Source organism: Bombina bombina, chromosome 6, assembly GCF_027579735.1.
Source record: "Bombina bombina isolate aBomBom1 chromosome 6, aBomBom1.pri, whole genome shotgun sequence".
In the NCBI taxonomy this organism is placed as follows: domain Eukaryota; kingdom Metazoa; phylum Chordata; class Amphibia; order Anura; family Bombinatoridae; genus Bombina; species Bombina bombina.
This window is the reverse complement of record NC_069504.1, coordinates 750,813,666-750,826,652: the sequence shown is the minus strand read 5'-3', so window position 1 is coordinate 750,826,652 and position 12,987 is coordinate 750,813,666. Positions and strand designations below refer to the sequence as shown.

General features: G+C 39.2%; 1 protein-coding gene across 3 annotated transcripts in view; it reads left to right on the top strand.

Moving 5' to 3' along the window:
* LOC128663612 (intercellular adhesion molecule 5) overlaps nucleotides 1-12,987 on the top strand; it is a 264,464-nt gene that overhangs the window by 104,680 nt on the left and 146,797 nt on the right. For 2 of the 3 annotated variants that reach the window (XM_053718017.1, XM_053718018.1), the window contains exon 2: nucleotides 10,216-10,476. The exons of the other annotated variant lie outside the window; for it this stretch is intronic. In XM_053718017.1, the coding sequence (XP_053573992.1) occupies nucleotides 10,216-10,476 (261 nt within the window). The remainder of the gene's footprint in view (nucleotides 1-10,215; nucleotides 10,477-12,987) is intronic. 3 annotated transcript variants of the gene reach the window in all.

The window sequence follows — 12,987 nt, the reverse complement described above, 5'->3', positions numbered from 1 at the left end:
AATTGTAACTTAGGTTAGGATTTATTTTACAGGTTATTTTGTACTTATTTTAGCTAGGTAGTTATTAAATAGTTACTAACTATTTAATAACTATTGTACCTAGTTAAAATAAATACAAAGTTGCCTGTAAAATAAATATAAATCCTAAAATAGCTACAAATGTATCTAGCTTAGGGTTTATTTTATCGGTAAGTATTTAGTTTTAAATAGGATTAATTTATTTAATTATGTTAAATTAATTTTGTTTAATTTAAATTATTTTTAAGTTGGGGGGGTTAGGGTTAGACTTAGGTTTAGGGGTTAATAACTTTATTATAGTGGCGGCTACGTTGGCGGTGGCAGATTAGGGGTTATTAAATTTAATATAGTTGCGGCGATGTTGGGGGCAGCAGATTAGGGGTTCATAAGTATAATGTAGGTGGCAGCGGGGTCCGGAGCGGCAGATTAGGGGTTAATAATATAATGCAGGGGTCGGCGATGTCGGGGGTGGCAGATTAAGGGTTAATAAGTGTAAGATTAGGGGTGTTTAGACTCAGGGTTCATGTTAGGGTGTTAGGTGCAGACATAACTTATTTTTTCCCATAGGAAACAATGGGGCTGCGTTAGGAGCTGAACGCTGCTTTTTTGCAGGTGTTAGGTTTTTTTTCAGCCCGCTCAGCCCCATTGTTTCCTATGGGGAAATCGTGCACGAGCACGTTTAGCCAGCTTACCGCTACCGTAAGCAACGCTGGTATCGAGGTGAGATGTGGAGCTAAATTTTGCTCAATGCTCACTTTTCTTTGGCTAACGCCGGCTTGCAGAAAACTTGTAATACCAGCGTTGTCTTAAGTGAGCGGTAAGGAAAAAAGGCTCATTAGCACCGCACAGCCTTACCGTCAAAACTCGTGATCTAGCCATATGTTTTTGCACACAGACAGCCGGGATTGTCTGTGATCTGGGGGAGTTTCTATTGGCCTTTAAAGGTTTGTTTTTCACATGAGTTGTTTGTCAAAGGAAGGGACTGTGTTTTGTCCTGAAACGTCACAAATAAAAGTTTGTTTAAATGCCGACAGCATACGCTGTCGGCATTTATCATTGCACCAGCAGTTCTTGTGAACTCTTGGTGCAATGCCGCCCCCTGCAGATTTGCAGCCAATCGGCCGCTAGCAGGAGGTGTCAATCAACCTGATCGTATTCGATCGGGTTGATTTCTGTCCGCGGCCTCAGAGCAGGCGGACAAGTTATGGAGCAGCGGTCTTTAGCTGAAGGCTCGTCGGAAACAAGGGGCATCAAGCCCCGTACGGAGCTTGATAAATTGACCCCTATGGCTCTAGGAGGGTAAAAAATTGTGCTAGACAATTAGCACATCATAAATGTTTGCAGTGAATAAACTTAATAAAAACTTGTACTTTACTCTGTATGATTTTATATATGTATATTATTTTGTATGTGTTCGCAATAAAAAAAAATATAAAAAAAAATGAAAAAACAAACAAACATATTCTTACTAGCCCAGGATTAGTGGAAATTGCCAGCCTGTTTATAATACACAAAATATATATATATATTAATTAGCTATATATCATTTATGTAGCCGAGTGTTTAAAGGGATAAGAAAGTCAAAATTAAACTTGCATGACTGAGAGCATGTCATTTTAACTTATTAGATACTGTTAACTTCACTTCTATTTTCAAATGTGCTTCGTTCTCTTGGTATCCCTTGTTGAAAAAGAATATGCACATATTCTACACTAATGGGAGATAGCTGCTGATTGGTGCCTGCACACATTTGTCTCTTGTGATTGGATAACTATCGGCTAGATTACGAGTTTTTGTCGGTAAGGCTTGCGGTGCTAACGAGCAGTTTATGCTCACCGTTCACCTACAAACAACGCTGGTATTACGGGTTTTTAGAATAATTGAGCGGAGAGCAAAATTTAGGTCCACATCTCACCTCAATACCAGCGCTACTTACGGTAGCGGTGAGCTGGCTAAATGTGCTTGTGCACGATTTCCCCATAGGAATCAATGGGGCAGATTCGGCTGAAAAAAACCTAACACCTGCAAAAAAGCAGCGTTCAGCTCCTAACGCAGCCCCATTGATTCCTATGGGGAAATACTTTTTATGTCTACACCTAACACCCTAACATGAACCCCGAGTCTAAACACCCCTAATCTTACACTTATTAACCCCTAATCTGCCGCCCCCGACATCGTCGCCACCTGCATAATATTATTAACCCCTAATCTGCCTCTCCCAACACCGCCGCCACCTACATTATACTTATGAACCCCTAATCTGTCGCCCCCAACATCGCCGACACCTTCATTATAGTTATTAACCCCTAATTTGCCACCCCCCACGTCGCCGCCACTATAATAAAGTTATTAACCCCTAATTCTAAGTCTAACCCTAAACCTAACCCCCCTAACTTAAATATAATTTAAATAAATCTAAATAAAATTACTATTATTAACTACATTATTCTTATTTAAAACTAAATACTTACCTATAAAATAAACCCTAAGATAGCTACAATAACTAATAGTTACATTGTAGCTATCTCAGGGTTTATTTTTATTTTACAGGCAACTTTGTATTTATTTTAACTAGGCACAATAGTTATTAAATAGTTATTAACTATTTAATAACTACCTAGTTAAAATAAAGACAAATTTACCTGTAAAATAAAACCTAACCTAAGTTACAATTACACCTAACACTACACTATAATTAAATTAATTCCCTAAATTAACTACAATTAATTACAATTAAATTAAATAAACTAAAGTACGAAAAAAAGCAAACACTAAATTACAGAAAATAATAAAATAATTACAAGTTTTTTAAACTAATTACACCTAATCCCCCCCCCCCCAAAGTAATCAGCTCTTTTACCTGTACCCCCCCCAACATTAAAACCCACCACCCACCCACCCAACCCTACTCTAAAACCCACCCAATCCCCCCTTAATAAAACCTAACACTAACCCCTTGAAGATCACCCTACCTTGAGACGTCTTCATCCTATCCGGGCAAAAGAGGTCCTCCAGACGGGCAGAAGTCTTCATCCAGACGGCATCTTCTATCTTCATCCATCTGGTGCGGAGCGGGTCCATCTTCAAGACATCCGACGCAGAGCATCCTCTTCCAACGACATCCGACGACTAAATGACGGTACCTTTAAGTGACGTCATCCAAGATTGCGTCCCTTCAATTCCGATTGGCTGATAAAATTCTATCAGCCAATCGGAATTAAGGTAGATCCAATCAGCCAATAGGATTGAGCTTGCATTCTATTGGCTGATTGGAACAGCCAATAGAATGCAAGCTCAATCCTATTTATTGATAGTGTAGTGTTAGGTGTAATTGTAACTTAGGTTAGGATTTATTTTACAGGTAATTTTGTACTTATTTTAACTAGGTAGCTATTAAATAGTTATTAACTATTTAATAGCTATTCTACCTAGTTAAAATAAATACAAAGTTGCCTGTAAAATAAATATAAATCCTAAAATGGCTACAATGTAATTATTAGTTATATTGTAGCTATATTAGGGTTTATTTTATAGGTAAGTAATTAGTTTTAAATAGGATTAATTTATTTAATTATAGTAATTTTAGTTCATTTTATTTAAATTGTATTTAACTTAGGGGGGTGTTAGGGTTAGGGTTAGACTTAGGTTTAGGGGTTAATAACTTTATTATAGTAGCGGCGACATTGGGGTCGGCAGATTAGGGGTTAATAATTGTAGGTAGGTGGCAGCGATGTTAGGGAGGGCAGATTAGGGGTTAATAAAAATTATTATAGTGTTTGTGAGGCGTGAGTGCGGCAGTTTAGGGGTTAATACATTTCTTATAGTGGCGGCGATGTCCGGTCGGCAGATTAGGGCTTAATAAGTGTAGGTAGGTGGCGGCAACGTTGGGGGGGCAGATTAGGGGTTAATAAATATAATGTAGGTGTCGGCGATGTTAGGGGCAGCAGATTAGGGGTTCATAGGGATAATGTAGGTGGTGGCGGTGTCCGGAGCTGCAGATTAGGGGTTAATAATAAAATGCAGGTGTCAGCGATAGTGGGGGCGGCAGATTAGGGGTTAATAAGTGTAAGGTTAGGGGTTTTTAGACTCGGGGTTCATGTTAGGGTGTTAGGTGTAGACTTAGAAAGTGTTTTCCCATAGGAAACAATGAGGCTGCGTTAAGAGCTGAACGCTGCTTTTTTGCAGGTGTTAGGTTTTTTTCAGCCAGCTCAGCCCCATTGTTTCCTATGGGGAAATCGTGCACGAGCACGTTTTTTCCAGCTTACCGCTACCGTAAGCAGCGCTGGTATTGAGGGTTGAAGTGGAGCTAAATTTGGCTCAACGCTCACTTTTCTGAGGCTAACGCAGCCATTCAGAAAACTCGTAATACCAGCGTTGGCTTAAGGGTGCGCTGGAAAAAAAAGGAGCGTTAGAGCCACAGCTTTTTACCGACAAAACTCTAAATCTAGGCAATAGTATGGGAGATACAGCTTCACATGTTTGGCACAATACTTACGCTTGGATGCTTTCCAACCTTTTTTTGTCTTTATGTTGTTTTTTATTTTATTTTATCTTCTTGAGCTTTTTTGTGTGCATTTGTTAGAGAGGACTGTTTTATACAGGTTTTTTTTTCTTTTCTTTTGTTTATATTGTAATGTTTTTAAATTATTTTTTTGATAGTGGTATTCATCCCAGTGGAACTCTATGGGCTCCATTTATGAAGCAGCCAATGCTCCTTAAAGGGACACTGTAGTCAGAAATGATATGCAAATAAAATCGTAGTATAGTTTTAAAACTCCTATTTTCTAATGTACTTCATTTATTAAATATGTACCCTTTGGCCAATAATTTACTTTGAAATATTAATTGTTTCCCAACCTACTTGTATGTCAGCCGTTACGGATTACCAAGCCGTGCTGACAACTGCAGTTGTAAGATGGCGTTTTTTCTGAACTAATGCGCATGCGTGAATTACCGCAGCGTCACAGGAAACGTCACCATCTGCAGTAGAATAAGGCAAGTAGAATCTATCAGCAGCAGTCGAGTGGAAAAGGTGTTTAACATAGTGCCTGACGTTAAAAAACGTTCCCCAAGTTTATAAGTGTGAATTATCAGCATAAACATGTATAAAATGTCCAAATAAAGCAATCGATTTAGCCCATAAAAGTGTCTACCAGTTTTATAGCCCATATTAAGCCCTTTATTCTGTTTGAGACTAAGAAAATGGCTTACCGGTCCCCATGAGGGGAAATGACAGCCTTCCAGCATTACACAGTCTTGTTAGAAATATGTCTAGTCATACCTTAAGCAGAAAAGTCTGCTAACTGTTTCCCCCAACTGAAGTTACTTCATCTCAACAGTCCTATGTGGAAACAGCAATCGATTTTAGTTACTGTCTGCTAAAATCATCTTCCTCTCACAAACAGAAATCTTCATCCTTTTCTGTTTCAGAGTTAAATTAATTACCTACAAATAACTACAATTAAATTCAATTAAATAAACTAACTAAAGTACAAAAAATAAAAAAAGCTAAGTTACAAAAAATAAAAAAATAAGTTACAAACATTTAACAAATATTACAACAATTTTAAGCTACTTACACCTAATCTAAGCCCCCTAATAAAATAACAAAGCCCCCCAAAATAAAAAAATGCCCTACCCTATTCTACATTAAAAAAGTTCAAAGCTCTTTTACCTTACCAGCCCTTAAAAGGGCCTTTTGCGGTCAGCCAATCAGCCAATCGGATTGAACTTGAATCTGATTGGCTGATTCAGTCAGCCAATCAGATTTTTCTACCTTAATTCCGATTGGCTGATAGAATCCTATCAGCCAATGGGAATTCGAGTGACGCCATCTTGGATGACGTCACTTAAAGGTACTGTCATTCGTTGTTAGTCGTCGGGAAGAAGAGGATGGATCCGCGTAGGCTCCTCTGAAGATGGCTCCGCTCCGCTCAGGATGGATGAAGATTGAAGACGCCGCCTGGATGAAGACTTCTATCGGATGGAAGATTTCTTCAGCGCCGCCTGGATGATGACTTCATCGGATGGAAGATTTCTTCAGCGCCCCTTGGAGGATCACTTCTGCCGCTCCGGATCTCCTCTTCGGTTCCATCGGTGGCTCAGCTGAGTGAAGACAACTCAAGGTAGGATGATCTTCAGGGGGGTAGTGTTAGGTTTATTTAAGGGGGGTTTGGGTTAGATTAGGGGTATGTGAGTGGTGGGTTTTAATGTTGGGGGGGGTTGTATTTTTCTTTTACAGGCAAAAGAGCAGTAATAAGAGTTACATTTATTTAGATGTATTTAATTAATATTTAAGTTAGGGGGTGTTAGGGTTAGTGTTAGACTTAGGTTTAGGGGTTAATCATTTTATTACAGTGGCGGCGGTGTAGGGGGGGGCAGGATAGGGGTTAATAAATTTATTATAGGTGGCGACGGTGTAGGGGGGGCAGATTAGGGGGTTAATAAGTTTAATATAGGTTGCGGCGGGGTCCAGGAGCGGCAGTTTAGGGGTTAAACTATTTATTTAGTTGCGACGGGGTCCGGGATCGGCAGGATAGGGGTTAATAACTTTATTATAGGTGGCAGCGGTATAGGGGGGGCAGGATAGGGGTTACTAGGTATAATGTAGGTGGCGGTGGGCTCCGGGAATGGCGGTTTAGGGGTTAATACATTTATAAGAGTTGCGGCGGGGTCTAGGAGCGGCGGTTTAGGGGTTAGTAACTTTATTTAGTTGCGGGGGGCTCCGGGGGCGCCGGTATAGGGGGTAGAACAGTGTAGTATAGTGTGGGTGCTTAGTGACAGCTTATCAATAAAGCTGTCAAAAAGCCTAAGAGCAGCGAGATCGGATGAGTTATAACTATCACAGTCCGCTGCTCATCGCCCCGTACTTGGTGCGCAGCTTTTTGACAGCTTTTTTGATAACTTTGGCGAACGTATTCAGGTCCGCGGCGGCGATGGTAGGTGAGCTTAGGTGGGCGTATTGGACCGGCGAAGGCAGGTAAAGTAGACGGCTTGATAAGTACCGCTCATAATATAAAGTACTATTCTTACATGTATTAAGATATAATAAAAAGAAATAAATGCAGAAACTAAACTCTTGATTACATATAAACTGAAAAAAAAAAGTTACTGCTTTAGTTCTTTTTAATTGTAAACAGCCGTACAATATTTAGCTAGATATAATACGTGTCAATTTTATCTAATACGTAGAAAGTCTGGATAACCGATTCAATAGATTTTCCCTCCAATGCGCAAGCGTAAAACTAACAGAGATGTGGGTAACTTCGGCTTCTACAATTACAAATGCGCATGCGCGATTTAGCTGAATTGACGCGCAGGCTTATTAGGAAGGGTTATGCTGGTAATGATATGCATAGGAGCGAAATGTTATTGGTCAATCATTTCATATACACACTATGCCGAAAACGATGGGCTGGGAAAGGTGACGTCATGGCCGGGTAATATTTAGTTAAAATATAAGGTTTGTAAGCTTCGTTTTATACAAAATATAGGTTAGTAGCTTTTAATAGATGATAATTATACAAAATATGGGACTATTGAGTAACGAAAAAAGTAAAAAAACAGTAATCCTTTAACTTGTTCACCACAGGTGGCGGAGTGAAATCATCCCGATCCAATATGATTGGGATGATTGACAGCCCTGCTGGCGGCCGCCAGTGAGCAGGGGGCGGCATTGTACAAGCATTTCACTAGAAATGTTTGTGCAATGCTAAATGCTGACAGCGTATGCGTATATCTTATTTGTATGTATCAGCACGTGAACAGCTGTAAGTAGAATGCAGATCTATTTATTATAGTGGAGCAGAATTCTGTGACAAGGGATATTTACAAATTTATATGAATTTCACAATTTGTAGGCTGTAAAAGTTTTTTCACCATTTTCATTAAAAGCTTTAATTGAACCAATGAAACATTTTGGTCAATCATTGCAATTACACTTTAAGCTCTAGATTACAAGTGGAGTGCTAAATATCGCTTTACAAGTTTACAGCAATGCGAATGCGAGCGCAGTGATTGCAGCAATAATAAATATAGATGTATATGATTATGCACATAAATAGATTTATGTGCTAATATGTGTAAAGGCATTTTGCAGTGCAGTTTTTTTTCTAACACCCCACTCGCACCAACTTTACCCACAAAATACTGCCTAGTGCAGTTATGTTATTAAAAAATAAAAATGGTACAATTTTGGAGGCATTTTGGGGCATATTTATAAAATTAACCAGAGATCTGATCTCTGGTTAATTTTATAAGCGCTAATTGCTACCGTGAGCTTGCAGCGGCAATAACCAGCCACTAGTAATGGTATTTATCACACACCCGCAAATGAGCAAACTTGCCTGTTTTGCGGGCACGCGATAAATTAGCACTCCACTAGTAATCTAGCCCTAAATGTCTTACAATGTTATTTGGCTTCTAGTTTGGACTAATAGGCAAAGTCTCTAAGGTAAATTTACTGAAACTAATACACTATAAAATGGAGAGATGAAAATGCTATAGTGAAAAGTTGCTCAGGGTTCTATATCTTTTGCATGCAAGTTTAGGAGCCCACCTGTCTAGGATACTATATTTTGTATTTTGCTGGATTGTGAAGCTTTGGGAATTCTGCTGAATCTTCTGCACCTCTACCTTCCCCATAATTGTTTTATTTTAGAAAGGACCTACTAAAATAAAAAAATAAAAAAAACAACCCTACAACACACCCAGCCAAGCCCCTGACTGCCTTGGCTTTGTAATCAGTAGGTCAAACACACCAAACCCATGACCCACCATAACTGTGTCCCACAGACAACTACTAGGCCCAACCCCTGCCAAGTCTGCACCCAACTTCCCAACCCCAGATGCTAGACAGAAAATGTTAAGAGATATTATATTATTAGCTCTCTATTGGCTAGATTACAAGATGTGCGTTAGGATAAAAAAGCAGCGTTAACAGGTCCTAACGCTGCTTTTTTACTACCGCTGGTATTACGAGTCTTGCAGGTTTAGGGGCACCGCACACTTTTTTGGCCTTACCGCAAACCGACTTACATAAACTTTGTAAAGTCTTTTTCCTATGGGACTTCCATAGCGCCGGTATTATAAGTCTGTCCTGGGAGGCCAAAAAGTGAGCGGTACACCCTCTACCTCCAAGATCCCTAATGCATTTTAAAGTCAGTAGTTATGAGTTTTACACTACAACGCCGTAGCATAAAACTCATAACTAAAGTGCTAAAAAGTACACTAACACCCATAAACTACCTATTAATCCCTAAACTGAGGCCCTCCCGCATCGCAAACACTATAATAAAATTGTAACCCCTAATATGCCACTCCGGACATCGCCGCCACTAGAATAAACATATGAACCCTTATACCGCCGCACTCTCGCCTCGCAAACACTAGTTAAATAATATTAACCCCTAACATCGCCGCCAACAGTGTATGCTGTTGGCATTTATCGATGCGCGGCAGACATGATACGCTACATCGTATCATGTCCGCTTGCACTTTAATAAATCGGCCCCTATAGTCTGACTGCAACATCTTTTGTGGGAATCCATATCTGAAATCCAATATCATTTTAAATCAATAGCAACAGCTTTAGTTTGGGACTTGTGTCTCATAGTCCATTTAAAGGCACATGATTAAGGGGTGAGCCCTGCAACGTTTTTTATTCTCTTGTCCTAATAAAGACTTTGATACTGGTGCTGCTGCTTCATTGCACTTTTTGAGTCCATTTAAAGGGACACTAAACCCAAATGTTTTCTTTCATGATTCAGATAGAGCATGTCATTTTAAGCAACTTTTTAATCTTTATTTAAAAAGCAGGAATATAAAGCTTAGGAGCCGGCCCATTTTTAGTTCAAAACTTGGGTTATGCTTGCTTATTGGTGGCTAAATGTAGCCACCAATAAGCTAGCACTATCCAGGGTGCTGAACCTAAAATGGTCCGGCTCCTAAGCTTTACAATACTGCTTTTTAAATAAAGATACCAAGAGAACAAAGACAAATTGATAATAGAAGTAAATTAGAAAGTTGCTAAAAGATTATGTGCTCTATCTCAATAAAAAAAGAAAAAAATTGGTTTAGTGTGGCTTTAACAAACTTCTAGGTAATTTACAGCCCCAGAAACCCTAATTCTAATTTGTCTATCACATCACTAGAACACTGTGCATGAAGTCATCTGACATGTATTTTTTTTTCCTATAGGTTTGGAAGCATTACAGGAAGACTGTACACTGAAAAAAGAAAGCGACACAGTTTACGTGCGATATAACCATACGGCCGTGCTAAACTGTACGTCCTGTAACAAAGTGTCTTGGGAATCAAGACTTTCGAAGATTAATACAAGTGAAGGACAAAACTTGTTTTCAGTTGAAGTACTTGTTAATGACTGGGAAATCAGCAATATCAGTTGTTTAGAAGTAGATAATCCTGCGAATGTTAAGCAAATTCAAGTTATAGCTTATGGTACGTTCTTTAAGTATGTCCTATGATAATAGCAAACATAGTGATAATACAATATACAGTAATTATGCCATGAGTTGTTACAATCCTCTAGCTCTTATTATTGCACACTGTGCTGTCTGGCTATATATCTATATTTATTTATCTATTTACTACAATTGTCCACTTTTTATCTATAGCTATACATTACATCATTTTCTCTTTTCTGGGGGTCGATCCGATAAAAATCGTCGCCCGCAAAAGCCGGCAACGCCAATATTTGCGCTGGTTTGGTATCCTATATACGGCATAACCTAGAAGTTACGCGCGTATATTTCTGCCGTCGCCCGTAGTTTTTTGGGCCATAGGCAGGTATACCAAACCAGCGCAGTTTGGTATCCAATATGCAGCGTAAGGACTTACGTGGCGAAAATGGAGAAATCTTACTCCATTTTCACCTCGCCACAAAAAGCAGCCGTAAGAAGCCTTCCGCTGACTATTGGAGCCCCGTAACTCCCTAAACAAGCTAGAAAATAAACCTAACACCTAACGCATGCGCAATGTCTATCTACCTGTCAACCGCGATCCCCCGCCGCAATCCCTAATAAAGTTATTAACCCCTAAACCGCCGCTCCCGGACCCCGCCGCCATCTACATAAACTAACCCCCTACTGTGAGCCCCTAAAACCGCCGCCACCTACCTTATCTATCGCCTAATGTGAACCCCTAAAACCGCCGCCATCTACCTTATCTATCCCCTAATGTGAACACCTTACACCGCTGCCATCTACCTTATCTATCCACTAATCTGACCCCTTACACCGCCGCCACCTATATAAAAATTATTAACCCCTAATCTAATCCCCCTATACCACCGCCAGCTATATTAATATTATTAACCCCTAATCTAATCCCCCTAAAGTAATAAACTCTGTTACCAGCCCTTAAAAGGGCCTTTTGCGGGGCTTTGCCCCAAAGTAAACAGCTCTTTTGCCCTATAACCTGCCCTCCCTACACCGCCGCCACCTATATTAATAGTATTAACCCCTAATGTAAGCCCCTTACACCGCCGCCATCTCTATTAAAATTATTAACCCCTAATTTAATCTACCTACCCCGCCGCCAGCTATGTTATCTATATTAACCCTAAGTATATTATAGTTAATATAGTTATTACATTATATATATTAACTATATTAACCCTAATTATATTAGGGTCAATATAGTTAATATAGTTACTATAGTATTTATATTAACTATATTAACTCTATCTAACCCTAACACCCCTAACTAAATTCTTATTAAATTAATCTAATTCATATTATAAACTAAAATATTCCTATTTAAATCTAAATACTTACCTATAAAATAAACCCTAAGATAGCTACAATATAATTAATAATTACATTGTAGCTATGTTAGGGTTTATATTTATTTTACAGGTAAATTGTTAATTATTTTAACTATGTATAATAGCTATTAAATAGTTATTAACTATTTAATATCTACCTAGTTAAAATAATTACCCAATTACCTGTAAAATAAATCCTAACCTAAGTTACAAATACACCTACACTATCAATAAATTAAATAAACTACAAATATCTATCTAAAAATACAATTAAATAAACTAAACTAAATTACAAAAAACAAACAAACACTAAATTACAAAAAATAAAAAAAAGATTACAAGATTTTTAAGCTAATTACACCTATTCTAAGCCCCCTAATAAAATAATAAAGCCCCCCAAAATAAAAAAAATTCCCTGCCATATTCTAAATTAAAAAAAGTTCAAAGCTCTTTACCTTACCAGCCCTTAAAATGGCCTTTTGTGGGGCATGCCCCAAAGAATTCAGCTCTTTTGCATTTAAATAAATATACAATACCCCCCCCCAACATTACAACCCACCACCCACATACCCCTATTCTAAAACCACCCAAACCCCCCTTAAAAAGCCTAACACTACCCCCCTGAAGATCTCCCTACCTTGTCTTCACCACACCGGGCCGAACTCCTCATCCGATCCGGGCGATGTCTTCCTCCAAGCGGCAAAGAAGAATTCTTCATCCCGGCGATGTCTTCCTCCAAGCTGCAAAGAACAATTCTTCATCCCGGCGATGTCTTCCTCCATCCCGGCCGACGACTGAACGACGAATGAGGTATCTTTAAATGACGTCATCCAAGATGGCGTCCGCCGAATTCTGATTGGCTGATAGGATTCTATCAGCCAATCGGAATTAAGGTAGAAAAATCTGATTGGCTGATTGAATCAGCCAATCAGATTCAAGTTCAATCCGATTGGCTGAACCAATCCGATTGGCTGTTCCGATCAGCCAATAGAATGCAAGCTCAATCTGATTGGCTGATTGAACTTGATTCTGATTGGCTGATTCCATCAGCCAATCAGAATATTCCTACCTTAATTCCGATTGGCTGATAGAATCCTATCAGCCAATCGGAATTCGAGGGACGCCATCTTGGATGACGTCCCTTAAAGGAGCCTTCATTCGTCGGTAGTCCGTCGGGCCAGCAG